The sequence below is a fragment of the Myotis nattereri genome (assembly GCF_964212035.1).
Source record: "Myotis nattereri genome assembly, chromosome: 16".
In the NCBI taxonomy this organism is placed as follows: domain Eukaryota; kingdom Metazoa; phylum Chordata; class Mammalia; order Chiroptera; family Vespertilionidae; genus Myotis; species Myotis nattereri.
This window is the reverse complement of record NC_138091.1, coordinates 7,496,504-7,514,544: the sequence shown is the minus strand read 5'-3', so window position 1 is coordinate 7,514,544 and position 18,041 is coordinate 7,496,504. Positions and strand designations below refer to the sequence as shown.

General features: G+C 47.5%; 1 protein-coding gene across 1 annotated transcript in view; it reads left to right on the top strand.

Annotated features, from left to right (window-relative positions):
- Nucleotides 1-4,861: 4,861 nt before the first annotated feature.
- The window catches only part of LOC308532617 (phosphofurin acidic cluster sorting protein 2-like), a gene marked incomplete at both ends in the record, with an annotated part of 57,067 nt that continues 43,887 nt past the window's right edge, over nucleotides 4,862-18,041 (top strand). The window contains one exon of the mRNA XM_081110132.1: nucleotides 4,862-5,035. Coding sequence (XP_080966258.1) covers nucleotides 4,862-5,035 — 174 coding nt within the window. The remainder of the gene's footprint in view (nucleotides 5,036-18,041) is intronic.

Genomic DNA, 18,041 nt, shown 5'->3' with positions numbered 1-18,041 from the left:
CCTCCTGTGGAAGGCAGGCCTCCCATTCTGAGTGTGCCTGCTCCTCCAGGGCATTAAGAACCTTCAAGGCCATTTTTCACTCGATCTTGGACCTGGGTTTGAGGACCAATAAAGACCTTAAAGGTCGGGTTAGAGAGTGGGGGGCGTAGATTCAGACTATGCCCTCAGTTCCTGGACGGGACTATGGCAGGGGTAGAATGGGCGCAGAAATGGAAGAGGCTGTTTTGGAGCTGACGTTCTTAGGATTTGGGCTCTAGGGGAGGAGGAAGCTTATCTTTAAGAGAGTCTGAAGAGAGCACAGCTGGAACCTCTTGCAAAGGGAACTGGCCGGCCACCTGTGAACTAAAGTGCTGGCAGTCATGGTGGTGGAGTTTCAGCGGAAGGCGGGCGGTTAGACCTTACAGAGGGCACTGCGTGGAGTACAGGTTACTAAGGCAGGCCTGTAAGGGAAGGGGAGAGCGCGGGAGAGGTGGCCTGGGTGGGCTTGGGAGAGGTATTGGCAGTTGAGTTTAAAAGCCGCAACCTCCCAGGGGCAGAACGGAGGAGGAAGGACAGAAGGAAGGTAGAGCCTACGGAAGCGTGTGTGCACCGACTGGGAAAGAAGGCAGAGGCGGCAGGGGACTTTGTTGCCGGCTCCCACAGTGGCTAAGGCTTTAGCGGCTGTGGGGGTGCGCGGAAGGACCAACTGGGCAGAGGAGGGCATGGGGTTGTAAAAGGCGGTTTGAGTTCCTGGCCGCTGTGGGGCGGCAGAAGTGGGGAGGCGGGGCCAGTGGGTCCACGGAAGGTGTGGCTGGAGGAGAGTCCAGCAGGGTGGAGGAGGGGAGAGTGTGGACGGACTGGGGCACGAGGCCCGTGGGAGAGCGGCGGCTTACGCCTGGGGGGAATTTGTGGTGGCCTCTGGTGAAGGGGGGGTGGGAGAGCACGGAGACAATGATGATGATTATGGCACTCCGCCACCCACACACAGTACATGAACCCACCCCCACATGCACCACACACACTGCGGGCTCAGCGGTGCGGGGAGCGGCACAGCGCAGGGACAGCCCGGAGGGAGTAGGAAGGACAGGACTAGGAGAAATGGCGGAAGGAACTTTGGGGGAGGGACGGGGAATGCAGAGATATGGAGAGAGGCTGAGAGAGAGACTGAGAGAGAGAGACTGAGAGAGAGAAACTTGGGCAAATTTCCCAGTTCTTTGGCAGAACTTACTGAGATCGGTGTGACCTTAAAGTCAGGTACCGTTTTAGCCAGATCGGTGAGCTGGCACCCTAGAGGTGTGCTCAGGTCAGGTTTGGAATTTGGAATCCCCCTGTGCTTGATCCCCGTGGCCTGTAGCGGGGCTAAAGGCTGGCGTCCCAGCAGTTTAACCCACGCTACGGAGGGACGGAGGGACCGTGGGCGGGGTAGAGGCGTCCCTGCTACCCCCCCAGGTCAGGAGGAGCCTTCCTGGAAGGGTCCCAAGAGGCAATCTCTGACGTGGCCACGTTTTATGGACAGAGATGCCAGCAGGCAGGTGGCCACCTGGGACCAGCGCGGGGCGGGGCGGGGCGGGGCGGGACTCACCGCTGATGCTGCCAAACTGGGAAAAGTTGCTGAGCTGAAGAGAAGCGGTCCTGATGGGTCCAGAGCCACGAGGAGGGAGAGGCAGGCACCCAGCCTTGGAGGGACGGCCAAAGCGAGTGCTCCCGCCACCCAGGTTTCAAGGCACCAAATGTTAGGTTAGGTGGCTCAGGAGGCGGCTCAAGAAATAGAGTCCAGTGAATCAGAAAAGAAAGGAAAGGAAAAGGTTTATTCTGCGTCCCCGGGAGACCCACGTACCCCAAGGACAGGGCACGTGGATTCACGCCAACAGGGAGGGGGCGCTTTTTTTATACTGCGGTTGGGTGAGGGGCGGGGACATGAGCTGAGGAATTCTCTGCTGCAGGGAATGTGCAGAATATTCAGGACGAAGTTCTTATCTGTGTGGGGGTATGTGAATTCAGGGAGAAGAAGCTGGTATCCGTGTCTGGCACCTTGATCTGTAAGAAATTCCAGGGGAAGTCCATTATCTTGTCATGTCTGCATGTATCCGATCCTGGGCTCTCTCCGACCTAACATTATAGATGTAAAAAGACTTTAGAAAGAGAAAAATCAAGATGGCGGCATAGGTAAACACTGGAAATTGCTGCCTCGCACAACCACTTCACAAATACAACTAAAAGACAAAACGAACATCATCCAGAACCACAGGAGGGCTGCTGAGTGGAAATTCTACAACTAGAAGGAAAGAGAAAAGCACACTGAGACTCAGAGGAGGTGCGGAGGTAAAGTGCAGAGGTACGGAGGTGCACATGGAAAGGGCTGCCAACTGAGGACATGGTTGTCTTTTTCAATCGGGAGGGAGGCACAATCTCCCTACAGCCCTAACTCCAGTTCCAGGTGAGTCTCTGGGGACCCAGACTCACACAGGAGAAACTGTACTGTCTGGCATCAGTCGGAACTCGAGGGCGGCTTTCTATCAGAGGTGCTTGCAGTGATTACTGGGACACTGAGAAGCGGGGCATCTTAGGGCAGGACTGAGGAGAAGCCAAAGCTGCTTGCTCTGCCTGTGGATCCTGAAACCCGCCCCACCCAAGCTGTGCAAAGAGGCTTTTGCATATGAAAGGCCTGGCCCTTTGCAATCTAAAATTACCTAAAAACCTGCAGCTGGGTCAGAGAAAGCCAGAATACCCAAAAGAAGGCCCAAGGCCCCCAGTGACTTGCATTGCTTCACAGCTGGGCTCCTGCTGGACAGCCTCAGGCAGAGGCTAAATTAGCAGCTCCTTAGAGATCCAAGAGCCATTGTACCCAGTGGTCAGAGTGGGACCATCCAGATTACAACTCCTCAGATCCATAAGGGACACACTCAGGGAACAGACTCAGTGAGCACCAAAGCCCCACTGAAGCAAGTCTTGCCCTATAAGGGTGTCTTCAACACAGAAGTTCTCCCACTGCAGACACAGCTCATTCTCACAGCCAATTGGCCTGGAGGTCAATTCCTCCCAGTGATACCTACAACAACCAAGGCTTAACTCCAACAACACTGTGTACAAAGCCCACAAAGGGGTGCACCAAGAGTGTCCACCTCCGGTAATTGGGGAGCCTGAGCCACTGGGCCCTATAGGATAGCTAGCACAGAAAGAACACTCTATCAACACAGGAAAGCATAAAAATGCAGAGACAAAGAAACAGGTCACAAATGACAGAAATGGAGGAAAGCAAATTACTGGATATAGAGGTCAAAACCCAACTTATACGGTTTTTCAAGAATTTTCTAGAAACTTCCAATAAATTTAGTAAGACCCTCAATAAGTCTAGTGAGACCACCGATAAACTTAGTGAGACCCTCAAATCTAGTGAGACCCTCGAGGTTATGAAAAAGGACCACCTAGAAATTAAACATACACTGACGGAAATAAAGAACATTATGCAGAGTTCTAACAGCAGACTAGAGGATAGCAAGAATCAAGTCACAGATTTGAAATACGAAGAAGCAAAAAAAACCCAACCGGAAAAGCAAAAAGAAAAAAGAATCCAAAAATATGAAGATAGTGTAAGGAGCCTCTAGGACAACTTCAAGCGTACCAACATACGAATTATAGGGGTGCCAGAAGAAGAGAGAGAGCAAGATATTGAAAACCTATTTGAAGAAATAATGACAGAAAACGTCCCCTACCTGGTGAAAGAAATAGACTTACAAGTCCAGGAAGCACAGAGAACCCCAAACAAAAGGAATCCAAAGAGGACCACACCAAGACACATCATCATTAAAATGCCAAGAGCAAAAGACAAAGAGAGAATCATAAAGCAGCAAGAGAAAACAAGTCAGTTACCTACAAGGGAGTACCCATACAACTCTCAGCTGATTCCTCAACAGAAACTTTGAAGGCCAGAAGGGAGTGACAAGAAATATTCAAAGTGATGAATAGCAAGAACCTACAACCAACATTATTTTACCCATCAAAGCTATCATTCAAAATTGAAGGTCAGTTAAAGAGCTTCACAGATAAGAAAAAGTTAAAGAAGTTCATCACCATCCAAACCAGTATTATATGAAGTGCTGACAGGTATCCTTTAAGAAGAGGAAGAAGAAGAAAGAAGAAGAAGAAGAAGAAGAAGAAGAAGAAGAAGAAGAAGAAGAAGAAGGTAAAGATACAAATTATGAACAACAAATACACATCAACAAGTGAATCTAAATATCAAGTGAACAAATATTCTGATGAACAGAATAAACTGGTGAATATAATAGAATCAGGGGCATAGAGAGGGAGTGGACTGACTATTCTGAGGGGGTAAGGGATATGGGGGATGCGGGAAGAGAATGGACAAAAATTGTTCATCTATGGATGAGGACAGTGGAGGGGGGCGTCGGGTAAGGGCAGAGGGTGGAGTGGGAACCGGGTGGAGGGAAGTTATGGGGGGGAAAAGAGGAACAACTGTAATAATCTGAACAATAAAGATTTATTAAAAAAAAATAGGCAGGCTCAGTTAAGATAAAGATTGACGTTTTCAGGGAAGATGACAGCCTAGGACACCAGTACCCACCATAAGCTGCTTTTATTTAAAAAAAAACCCAAAAAACAAACAAACAACACTTTAAGTTCAGACAAACCTTTTCAGTTACTTTAGGTCTCTGAGTTTGCCACACCGCCAGGTTAGCATGTGGTCCCTGGAATCACACCTGCCCCATCTCTTGCCACCAATCACTGAGTGCTTGGGGTTCATTCTGAGCTGGAGTGCCCAACCCACCTGGCAGTTTATGAGCTGCCTCTGATGGCATGTAACCCTCTCCCAACACAGGATAGAAATCAGACCACCATTTCGGTGCCCGCAGGCCAGGAAAGCATGCCCGCTACACTCAACACACAGGTGCCCATGAACTTGTTTTCCACCTGGGAAGTGGAATGCTCCAGCCCCACCTGCGTACCCAGGCTGTGTAGCCTCACCTTAACCAAGCTGCTCATCTACAAGAAGCTGGAGAAGGAGCTCAGGGCTGTGGTGATCACTATAAAAATGCAGGGCCCTAAACAACTTGAGGTCTGATGAGATTCCGCTGTCCCCTCTTGGTCACGTGAAGACCGACCTGGCGCTGACCATCTCCCTACAGTACCCTCACTCTCTCAAGAATAAAGGCAACAATTTACAGATCCTGCTGCAGCAGAAGCAGCGCCTTAACAACCAGACCATTCTGGGTTACCGGGCACTCCCCATGGGCACCATCGACATGGCAGAGGTGATGTAGCGACCCCTCGAGGGTGGCCAGATGCTGAGACTCCATAGCACCAACATGGAGGAATCTGCCCACATGGCTGAGGTCAGCATGTCCTCCCTGTCCAGCCAGCCCATAGACCCCAAGGACAGCACCCAGAAGGCTGGCCCCAAGTCCAAGTCCCTGGTTCTTTACTCAGATAAAGAGCATGAAATATTCTCAGATCAGCAGGGCAGCTATAATCCCGGGCATGGGCAGGACCAAGAGGAGGAGGACTTCCACTTTGAGGAGCCCAAAAAGCAACACCAAAGTGTAGTAAGATCGCCACTCATGAGCAGGCAACAAGATGCCAACAAGAAAGTTGGGGCGTAGCTGCTCAGGGTGCAAGAGTGGGAGGAGGTCCTGGATTCAGAGCAGGAGTCTTCGGAGCATGTGCCTGAGGTGGAGGAGGACCTAGATCTGCTGTATGACTCAGTCGAGAACCGTGACAGTGGCCCATGAGAGTGTCTTCAGGACCCCGAAGCCCTGACTCAGGCCATATTGGAAGGCCTGTCCCAGCCCAGCTAGAGCATCCACAGTGCCCAGCTCTCAGATGGAGTGCTAGAGAATCCACAGTGCCAGCACCAGGAGGAGCCTCCAGATCCAACCCATGTGACAGAGAAGATGAGCCCAAAGCCACCAGTGGGCGCATCACCAAGACCGAGTCTCTCCTTATCGCTTCCACGAGATCCCAGGGGGAGCACGTTGGCCGCTGGGCCTGGAGCACATCCCTGAAGGAGCAGCAGGTGGCAGAGGCAGAAACAAGCGGGCCAACAGCCTGGACAACAAGCACTGCCCCAACCCCCTGAGCCAGCTGCAGATCCCCAGGGAGACAGTATATGACCAGCTGAACCACTTCCTCATCTCTGACAGCCAGCTGCCCTAGAACATCCTCCTCCTCAATGCCCCTGCCTGGCAGGGGCAGTTCCCGTCTGAGTCTAGCAGCAACACGTGCTGCCCGGGGTGTGCACCTTCTCTAAGGCTGAGGTCCAGGCAGCCTTCAGCACCATCATCTCGTGGAAACAGAGATACCGTCTCTATAATTCCCAGCCCCCCAGCCTGTGAAGATCGTGGTGTCAGGGGCACAGCATTACTTAAGCACCGTGTTATGGGTCTTCCTGAAGCTGCTGTCCTACCAACCTATGCCTCTCTCCCCCTGGCTGGGCTACATGCACTTCCTGGTCATCCAGTTGGGTTCCTACCTTGTAGCCAGGTACCTGGGCTCTGTGCATTACCGCTACAACAGCTTCATCCAGAACCTGCCCAGGCGGGACCTGTTCTACAAGGAGGCCCAGAGGGCTGTGCAGGACACGCTGCCCATGGTGTTGAGAACCACACAGTGCGTCACAGGAGCCAATTGTGTTCACCAACTGCCCATCATGGAGGCCACACTCAGCTACAAACAGAGGAGCCCCAGTGAGGAGTCCTCGAACATCATTCCCTTCGTGGGGGTTGTGGAGCTTGGTATTGTGAGACCATTCTGGGTCGCCTCAGGACACTCAGATTATGCGGCCCGCTTGGGCTCTGGAGTGCTGTTGTCCACCCTCCATACGGGTCTGCGGCAAACAAGGAGGCATCACACATCCTTCTCTACTCCCCGTCAGTGAGAGGAGATGAGTCCTCCCCCAGCCAGGGTGTTGGAGCTGAGCTGATGGGGCTGCAGGTGGACTCCTGGATGGCAGCCCAGCCCACAGACAGAAAAGGAGACTCTGAGAACAAAGCCCAGGCTACCGCCAACAACACCCTCCAGTTCCCCTTCCAGTTTCTCTAGGTGAGCAGGCTGCCCAGCAGTGGTGAGTCTGCAGCCACGCCCTCCGGGTCATGGACAAGGAGAACAACAAGAAGGTGATGTGTTTTCCCAAGAAAACCAAGGACAAGGAACTGGAGAACCAGAGCCAGTGCCTGGAGGGCATCAGCCACCTGTTCAGCAGGGCCAAGCACCAGCAGGACAACTGTGGGTCCTTGTTGACCGTGTGGAGTGGAACAGCGTGGAGCTCCCACGTCCAGCACTTCCCCACCTGCATAGTCGGAAGCTCCAACCCCACCTATGAGCCTGCCCGTCCCCTACCCTTCCCTCTGCCCTGGCCAAGCCCGGGAAGGATGAGCTGCTTTTCTGTTCACATTTCGGGTTTAGCACCGAGACAGACTCTTGAAACACAAAGTGTAACCCTTTCAGTGTGAATAAGCTCATAACCTGGAAACTAACGTGGTGGTGCCCACAGGGAGCCCCCAACTGCTCTGCTTATTACCCAAAATGCTCTGGCAAGTGGGAGGCCAACAGTGTTGAGCTGGGCAATCATTGAAGGTGATGGTCTTCAGGACCCAAAAACTGCCATTGACAAAGCTTCTCAATGCCAACACCTGCCCCTCCTGGAAGCCTGGACTCCGCCTCCCCGGGGAGTCAGCTTCCCTTTCTGCCCGACTCAGTGCTGGCCTCCCATGGGGGCACCTGACTGAGAACAGAGGCTGGTCAGCCAGCCTTGGGCCCCACTGCCACCCATCCCAGTGGCCCCAGCACTACCCGCTCATGCTGTCCCATAAACTCCATCCTCGTGAGGCAGAACAGAAGAGAAACACCAAGGACCAATGTGGTACTGACTGCCTGGGCACACTGACTGGACAAACTGGGCAAATACCTGATGCCCACCTTCCTGGGCAGGGACCCCACTTTTGTCCCCACCTCTCCGTGTTCTTATAGAACATTTGCTACAACAGGAGTTGGATCAACCATGTACCAGGTGAGCTCCTGCCCCTGCACAGCACAGTGGTCATTTGGCCACTTGTTTGCTGTGAATCTTCAGGTCACTGCATGTCTCTAAGTGATTGTTCCCCAGAATGTGAGGCCCAATAGGGTTACTGTAGGGTCTCAGTGGGGTGCCTCTGGGTGCCTGGACAGTGGTGAGGTCTGCTGGAGGGCTGTGTTTTAGCCAATTGGTTATTTTTTCATTCTGTTGACAAAGTCTCTGCCAAATTTGTGATTCTACTCAGGGCTCAGGGCTAAGCACTTTTCTCATGAGATAAAGAGATTGGAGATCCATTATGAGTCCCGGTCCGTGGTGAAGCCAGATCAGAAACCCCATGTTTGAGAGGTGGAGTTCAGACTCAGCCAGCTGTCTGAGATGGGCATGGTTTGGGTTCATTCATTCAGCAAATATATGAGAAGCCCTGCCAGGTACAGACGTGTCTCTAGGCACTGACCATAATCCAGTGCACAGAGCAGACCCCAAGCCTGCACTCCAGAGGTTCCTTCTAGTCGAGAGTCCTTCTGCAAGGACTCTTCCTTCTGCAAGAGGGCAGAGGTCTGAGGGCTTCTTCTAGGAAAAAGGGCAGGACTCAGAGAGCTGTGCATGTAGATATGGGTGGAGTGGGCGAGTGGGGAAGTCAATGGACAGAGTGAGCCCCTCAGAAAATTCATACCCTTCTGCTTCTAATCCCAGCCCAGTCTGCACCCCTATCCCGGGACCGTGCTCACTAATCTGGTAGAACCTCCTCAGTGGCAGCTTGGCTGTTGATCTCTACCCATGGTAGTTAACTGTCAATTAGAGGAGAAGAACCCCACAGGGCAGCTAGTGAATTAGGCAGCATGTAGGAGCAGGAGCCAAAGTTTGAGGTGTGAGGTGGTCTCTGGACATCAGAAATGCAGATGGATTTTCTTCGTTTACTCCTTGATCACCTATTCCTGGAGCACCTACTGTGTGCCAATGAGTGACATGAACAGAGTGGAAACCAGCTCTCCCTGTCCTCATGGAGTTGACATTTTGGCAGGAGGGTAGTAGGAGGGTATAGGGACACTGAGAGAGCATGTCAGGTACCCCTGAAGAAGACGACGGTGGTTCCCTAATTGTTGCAGAGCTGTCATTTAGGTGGGCTTTCTGCCATGCCCTCTTGAATGACCAGGCACATCTCTGCCAGGACTGCCAGGTTGAATTTGGGCAAGGGATAGGTCTGCCTTCTGGATGGGCAGGAGCAGCAGGCACAGTACCCCAGGCTCTCTGAATGGTGCTCTGGGAGGGTCATGTGTAAAAAAGGCCAGGCCTCAAACCCTGCTGTCTGTCTATCTCTCTCCCCAGGGTCATCTCCTGCATCTTGGGCATCTAACTGGACCAGTACCCTGAAGATTTTTATTAGTCGCCAGAATTTCCCAGCCTGATCATGCTTTTGGCCTCCATAGAGCTCACCTTTCCAGTCCTAGACCTGCCGACCCAGTGAGTTTAATAAGATTATTTATACTAGTGACCAGAAGACAATTCTGGATGTTTCCAATGAAATTAGAGCAGCCTGTGAGTGAGAGAAAGAGACAGAGCTGGGAACCAGTGGACTGAAACATCTTGGGTTTGATTCCAGTCCAGGTACATACCTCAGTTGCAGGCTAGATCCTTGGCCCTGGTCTGGGCCAGGGAACGTTATCCTTGGGTGAGGATCGACAAAGAAAACTGTAGTGATAAGAATGGCACTGCCACTTGCATTAAAACCCCAGGCACGTTAGCTGAATTCTTTACGTCTTGTTCTTTTCACGTGAAAAATGAGTTGCAAGGATAAAATTGAATAATAAAGTGCTTGACATAGAGAGTTGGCATATGGTAGGCACTTAGTATATATTGCCCATTACTATTATAAATACACTAGAGGCCCAGTGCACGAAAATTTGTGCACTGGTTGTGGGGGGGTCCCTCAGCCCAGCCTACCCCTTATCACATACTGGGAGCTCTAAGGGGATGTCCTAGTGACGGCTTAGGCCTGCTCCCTGTTCCCCTTGGGGAGGGGGCCTAAACCACAGTTTGGCCTCCCTTTGTGGGAGGCGACCCGGCTCATCAGGGGAAGGCACCAGCCCCATCACCCCGCTGTTGCAGCCATTGCCAGTCACCGCAGTCACCAGGGTGTTTTCATCAACACGGACTCCAGTCCCTTCACCATGAAAAAAAGACAACTTTCTTTAGGCATTTTCAAGATGTGTGTTATAGGATATGACATTTCTTTCTTTCTTTCTTTCTTTTTTTATCCTCACCTGAGGATATGTTTCCATTGAATTTTAGAGAATGTGGAAGAGAAAGCGAAAGTCAGAGAGAAACATCAAAGTGAGAGGAACACTTTGATTGTTTGCCTCCTGTATGAGCCCTGACCTGGGCCCAGGCCAGGGAGGAGCCTGCAACCTAGGTACATGCCCTTAGTCAGAATTGAACCCGGACCCTGTGGTGGGCAGGCCGAGGCATTATCCACTGAGCAAAACCAGCTAGGGCAGGAAATGACATTGCTTAGCCCTCCAGCAGCGGACCTTCCTTTTTTTCAAAAGGAGTGTGGTAAAAAACCCTAGATCACCTTATTGGAGTCTTATTACCCAAGTTACTAAGAATGTTATCAATGGTATACAGGGAGCTTGGCCAGTGAGCAGTCAGAAAAGGTGTTTCCTCTGTAGTTACACCAATTGCCGGCTCAGCCTCTGCCCAGGCCTAACTCCTCTGGCCGAGTCATTAGGCCTGGGCAGGAGACCCCCACTCCTGCAATCCCCCCTCCGCCCAACCCCAAGCTTAATGCCTCGGCATTAGGCCTGGGCAGAGGACCGCCAGCTCCCCCAATTGTGCGATCTGACCCTGCTCCCCGTGATCACTGGCTCTGCCCCTTCTCCCAGCCATCGCAAGCCCCCTTCCTGCTCTCAGCCATTGCTGACTCCACCACTGGCCTGGCCTAATGCCTCTCACCAAGCCTGTAGGCCTAAGCGTGGAATGCCCCGGTCCCCACGATCGCTGACTCTGCCCCTGCACCCCGCGATCACTGACTCCACACCAGCCCAGGCCTAACGCTTCTGGCCAAGGTGTAAGGCCTGGGCAGGGGATCCCCAGCTCTCCTCAATTTTCGGCTCTGCCCCTGCCCAGGCCTAATGCCTGTGGCCGAGGCATTAGGCCTGGCAGGGGACTCCCAGCTCCAAGCGATCACCGATCACCGACTCCTCACATCCTCCACACCATTGCCGGCTCCACACCTGCCCAGGCCTAACTCCTCAAGGCATTGGGCCTGGGCAGGAGACCCCTCAGCTCTGATTGCAGGCTCCGATTGCCGCTGGGTGTCTATGTATGCAAATTAACCGCCATCTTTGTTTGGTTAATTTGCATACTCATACGATTGGCTGCTGGGCATAGCAAAGGTATGACCAATTTGCATGTTTGTCTATTATTAGGTAAGATATGAATGTAAACAATCATCAAGTGGAAATACCATGTGTAACATCAACAAAATAATCTAAAGCACTAAGATGTTAACAGGAATTGCCCAGGGCCTTCCAATGCTCTATTTCTCCATTTAATCATAAATGCATGGACCTACTCATTTCTGGATAGAAAGATAAAATATTGCAAAGGCATATACTCTCCTGAATTAATCTAAAATGTACATATATATGTAATATGCAGATTAGGCCAGGAAGCTTTAATGCAGTGGTTCTCAACCTGTGGGTTGCGACCCCTTTGAGGGTTGAACAACCCTTTCACAGGGGTTGCCTAAGACCATTGGAAAACACATATATAATTACATATTGTTTTTGTGATAAATCACTTGCTTTAATTATGTTCAATTTGTAACAATGAAAATACATCTTGCATATCAGATATTTACATTATGATTCATAACAGTAGCAAAATTACAGTTATGAAGTAGCAACAAAAATAATTTTATGGTTGGGGGTCACCACAACATGAGGAACTGTAGTAGAGGGTCGCAGCATTAGGAAGGTTGAGAACCACTGCTTTAAAGGGTCACGACCAGACAGGAGGAGGTTGCCTGTGCAGGTGAGGCCAGGGGCAGAGATGGAGACAGACACAGGGGGCCTGCCTGAGCCAGAGCGGACACAGGCAGGGGGGCCAGTAAGGCCTGGGGTTGGCTGAGTCACTGCGCCTGGCTAGGGAAGCCCTGGAAGGGACACAGGCAGGGGGTCAGGGGGTACCTGGGGCAGAAGTCAGGTGCGGGTCCTGCTGCCTGCAGCACGGGTCAGATCCAACTCCTGTGGTAGCCCTCGAGGTGCCTCGTCCAGCGATTTCAATAGAGCGCTGGGCCTCTAGTTTAAAGTAAAAATTATAATAGGATTTTGGGGAAACAAACATTGTTCTAAATTTGATCTACAAATAAATATGCAAACAAATCAGGAAACAGTTGAAAAGAATATAGGAAGGGGACTTGCTCTGTCAATTAGGAAGGACTCTCAAGCAGTGCGGCCCTGGTGCTGGAGTGAGCAGGTCCTGGGAGCTGGGCAGCGACATCTGGAACAGGGCACAGCACACATGAGACTCAGGGGATTATTGTGGGGGCCCTTTGGCAGCAAATAGCACTGGGGCAGCTGCTCAATTATTGAGGGGAAAACTTTAGGTCAATATTTCAGATCTTACCCAAGACATTTTAATGTATTTACGAATAATATATTTTACTGTCTTTTCCTTCTGAAAATCGAATGAAGGTGGAATCAAAATTTTAAAAATAAAAAATGAGAGAATATACATAAACTCTATTTAATTCCATGATATAGAGAACACTACCCACATGTTGATGTCTTTTTTGGGTGAGATGTAATGGAGAAAAAAGGTCAGGCCTATGAAGTCCTAAGCAAAGAGCCTTGCAGACAGAGAGGTGTGTGTGTGCAAAGGCCTGAGGTGGGAAAGAGCCCACTGGGGTGAAGGAATGACACACGGGCCAGGGTGGCTGGAGTTAAGAGGAGAGTGTGAGACAGGACGTTGTGCTGGTCAACGGGGTCCCCGATCCTGCAGAGTCTTGCTCAAGCTGTAAAATTTATTCCAAGTGCCATGAGGACTTTTAGAGGATTTTAAGTGAAAGACATTTAGCAACTATCTTTCTATTTGTATTTGAAAATAGTACTTTAATAATCAGATTTGGCTGTTGCATTTTTGATCAGATGCTTTTTCAGTACCTAGTACATTTTATTAACTTTTATAAAGACACGGTTTTTATTTTTGAATATTCATTCCTAGGTTTAATTTCTTTTTTAAAAAAATATATTTTATTAATTTTTTTGCAGAGAGGAAGGAAGAGGGATAGAGAGTTAGAAACATCGATGAGAGAGAAATATCGATCATCTGCCTCCTGCATACCCCCTACTGGAGATGTGCCCACAACCACGTACATGCCCTTGACCGGAATCAAACCTGTGACCTTTCAGTCCACAGGCTGATGCTCTATCCACTGAGCCAAACCAGTTAGGGCCCTAGGTTTAATTTCTTAACAAACCTACAGCATCTGAGAAACTTATTTATTTATTTTTAATTTAAGTGTAGTTGATATACAATCTTATATGGTTATATTGTTTCTGGTGTATGATATGGTGAATCAACAATTATATCACCTCACCAATTCATATAACCATCTGTCATCATGCAAACTTATCCCAATATTATTGACTGTATTTCCCTTCCCCTTTTCACCCACTCCACACCCTCCCTTCTGGTAACCACATCTTTTCTCTCTTTTTATATGAGTCTGTTTTTGTTTTGTTTTGTTTTTTTGATTCCACATATGAATAAAACTATATGGTAATTGTCTTTCGCTGCCTGACTTAGTTCACTTAGCATAATACCTTCTAGACCAGTGGTTCTCAACCTTGGCTGCACATTAGAATCACCTGGGAATCTTTTTCAAATCCTGATTTCTAGGCCTCATCCTCCAGAAATTCTGTTTCTTTGTTACTAATGTTGTGGCCCCACCCCATAACAAAGAAACAGAATTTCTAGGGGATGAGGCCCAGAAATCAGGATTTTAAAAGATTCCCAGGTGATTCTAATGCTCAGGCATGTGAGAAGGGAGTAATGTAGATTTCTTTAGTTGTGGCGCCAGACAAGCCATTCCATAATGAGCCAGACACTTAGAATAAGGACAAGGAGAAGTCTGAATGGGGATTTTTTTCTCAACACTTTCTCATACTGCCAAGGAATAAGAAGCTGATGTTTAATTTGGGTTTGGATTGGGGGGGAGGAATGGATGGTGGTGGTCGCAGCCATGAGGAACATGGTGTTGTGTTAGTGCTGGCAGTGTATAATAATGATATTGATTTCCTTTTTACATGGTAGACTATTGTTTATTGTTAAACTATTGAAAAGATGGTCAGCTCAAGATCTGAAGTTTTATGCCACAAGTGTTCCAGTTTTTCCTTTAACAACTTGGTCTAGAACAGCATTGCTGGATATTGGAGATACTAGAGAAGTGAGGTTTCACACTGTTTTACTGATGATACACTTCATGTTACATTTGCCCCATAAGTAAGATACTAATAATATGGGTTATTGGGTATGGTGTACGTCGTTATTATCTTCACAATTTTTCTGTAAATCTAGAACTAATATAAAATAAAACATCCATTGAAACAACACTCAAAATCCTAGGAAATGGTAGCAACTGATCATAGTGGAAGGGACCACTGAAATGACGGGGGAGTATGGGAATTGTCTTAGAGGAAACACCACCTCCCTGCCATATGCTGGACTCTAATGGAACTAGAGGAAATGAGAGAGAGAGGTCTCTCTGGGAAAAATTTTAGGAGTTAAGAGCAAGGTCTCGGTTCTATAACCAGAGTGTCTGAGATTTCTGCATCCTCTGCATCCCCCGCCCCTCCTTGATAGTGACACTGAGGCTTTGTGATGTCAAGCCACACCATGGCAACCACTGATTTTGGGCTGCCAGAGCTGAAGTAAGTGGCTCCTCATTAACCTAAAGAGTATATGTAGAGGCTACTTCATAATACTAAAGGGATCAATACAACAAGAAGATATAACTCTGGTAAACATATATGCACCCAATGCAGGAGCACCCAAATTCATAAAAAAACTCCTGGAAGATATCAAAGGAGAGATCGACAACAATACAATCATAGTAGGGGACTTTAATACACCACTGACAGCACTGGATAAGTCCTCTAGACAAACAATCAGCAAAGATACAGCAATCCTAAATGACTCACTAGATCAGATGGACTTAATAGACATCTTCAGAACACTCCACCCCAAAGCCAGGGAATATACATTCTACTCAAATGCTCATAAGACATATTCAAAAAGAGGCCATATATTGGGTCACAAGCAAAGTATCCCTAAATTTAAGAAGATTGAAATCATAAAAAGCATCTTCACAGACCACGATGGCATAATATTAGAAATAAACTACAATAAAAACAACCAAAAATACTCAAACACCTGGAAGCTGAATAGCATGCTATTAAATATTGATTGGGTTACCAATGAGATCAAAGAAGAAATTAAAAACATCCTGGAAACTAATGACAATGAAAACACAACAATCCAAAACCTATGGGACACAATGAAAGCAGTCTTGAGAGGGAAGTTTATAGCTCTACAGGCCTATCTCAAAAAACAAGAAAACATGGTAGTAAATCATCTAACTCTACAACTCAAAGAATTAGAAAGAGAGCAACAAGAAAACCCCAGAGTGAGCAGAAGGAAGGAAATAATAAAGATTAGAGCAGAAATAAATGACATAGAGACCAAAAAAACAATACAGAAAATCAATGAAACCAAGAGCTGGTTCTTCGAAAGGATAAACAAGATTGACAAACCTCTAGCCAGCCTCACCAAGAAGCAAAGAGAGAGGACCCAAATAAACAAAATCAGAAACGATAGAGGCGAAATAACAACAGACCCCACAGAAATACAAATGATCATTAAAAAATACTATGGACAGCTCTACTCCAACAAACTAGACAACCTGGAGGAAATGGACAAATTCCTAGAAAAATACAACATTCCAAAACTCAATCAGGAAGAATCTAAAAATCTCAACAGGCCAATAACTATGGAAGAAATTGAAGCAGTCATCAAAAAGCTTCCAGCAAACAAAAGCCCAGGACCAGACGGCTTCACAGGGGAGTTTTACCAAACATTCAAGGAAGAACTAAAACCTATCCTCCTCAGACTACTACAAAAAATTCAAGAGGAAGGAACACTTCCAAGCTCATTCTATGAAGCCAGCATCACCCTAATACCAAAACCAGGTAAAGACAACACAATGAAAGAGAACTACAGGCCAATATCCCTCATGAACATAGATGCCAAAATCCTCAACAAAATCTTAGCAAATCGGATCCAGCAGTACATCAGAAAGATCATACACCATGGCCAAGTAGGATTTATCCCAGGGATGCAAGGATGGTACAATATCCGCAAATCAATAAACGTGATACATCACATAAACAAACTGAAAGAAAAAAACCACATGGTCATATCAATTGATGCAGAAAAAGCATTTGACAAAATTCAACACCCATTTTTGATAAAAACTCTCAGCAAGGTGGGAGTAGAAGGATCATACCTCAACATAATAAAAGCCATATATGACAGGCCCACAGCCAACATCATACTCAATGGGCAAAAACTAACACCATTTCCCCTAAGAACAGGAACAAGACAGGGATGCCCCCTCTCACCACTCCTGTTCAACATAGTACTGGAAGTGTTAGCCATTGCAATTCGGCAAAAAGAAGAAATAAAAGGCATCCAAATTGGAAAAGAGGAAGTAAAACTGTCCTTATTTGCAGACGACATGATATTATACATACAAAACCCCAGAGACTCCATCCAAAAGCTACTAGACTTAATACATGAATTTGGCAATGTAGCAGGATACAAAATTAACCCCAAGAAATCTGAGGCATTTCTATACACCAGTAGTGAACTTTCAGAAAGAGAGATTATAAAAGCAATCCCGTTTACCATTGCACCAAAAAAATTAAGCTACCTAGGAATCAACTTAACTAAAGAGGTAAAAGACCTCTACTCAGAAAACTACAGGACGTTGAAAAAAGATATAGAGGAAGACATAAACAGATGGAAGAACATACCTTGTTCATGGATTGGTAGAATCAACATCATTAAAATGTCCATACTACCCAAAGCAATCTATAAATTCAACGCACTTCCCATTAAAATACCAACGGCATACTTCAGAGATCTAGAACGAACTCTCCAAAAATTCATCTGGAATAAAAAAAGACCCCGAATAGCTGCAGCAATCCTGAAAAAGAACAAAGTAGGTGGGATCTCAATACCAGATATCAAGTTGTATTACAAAGCCACTGTTCTCAAAACTGCCTGGTACTGGCACAAGAATAGGCATATAGATCAATGGAATAGAATAGAGAGCCCAGAAATCTGCCCGAACCAATATGCTCAATTAATATTTGACAAAGGAGGCAAGAACATACAATGGAGCCAAGATAGTCTCTTCAATAAATGGTGTTGGGAAAATTGGATAGATATATGCAAGAAAATGAAACTAGACCACCAACTTACACCATACACAAAAATGAACTCAAAATGGATAAAGGACTTAAATGTACGACAGGAAACCATAAAAATTCTAGAAGAATCCAAAGGCAACAAAATCTCAGACATATGCCGAAGCAATTTCTTCACTGACACAGCTCCTAGGGCACTTGAAACTAAAGAGAAAATAAACAAATGGGACTTCATCAAAATAAAAAGCTTCTGCACAGCAAAAGAAACCATCAACAAAACAACAAGAAAACCCACTGTGTGGGAAAACATATTTGCCAATGTCATATCTGATAAGGGCCTAATCTCCAAAATTCATAGGGAACTCATACAACTTAACAAAAGGAAGTTAAACAGTCCAATCAAAAAATGGGCAAAGGACTTAGATAGACATCTTTCAAAAGAGGACATTCAGAAAGCCAAGAGACATATGAAAACATGCTCAAAGTCACTAATCATCCGAGAGATGCAAATCAAAACAACAATGAGGTATCATCTCACA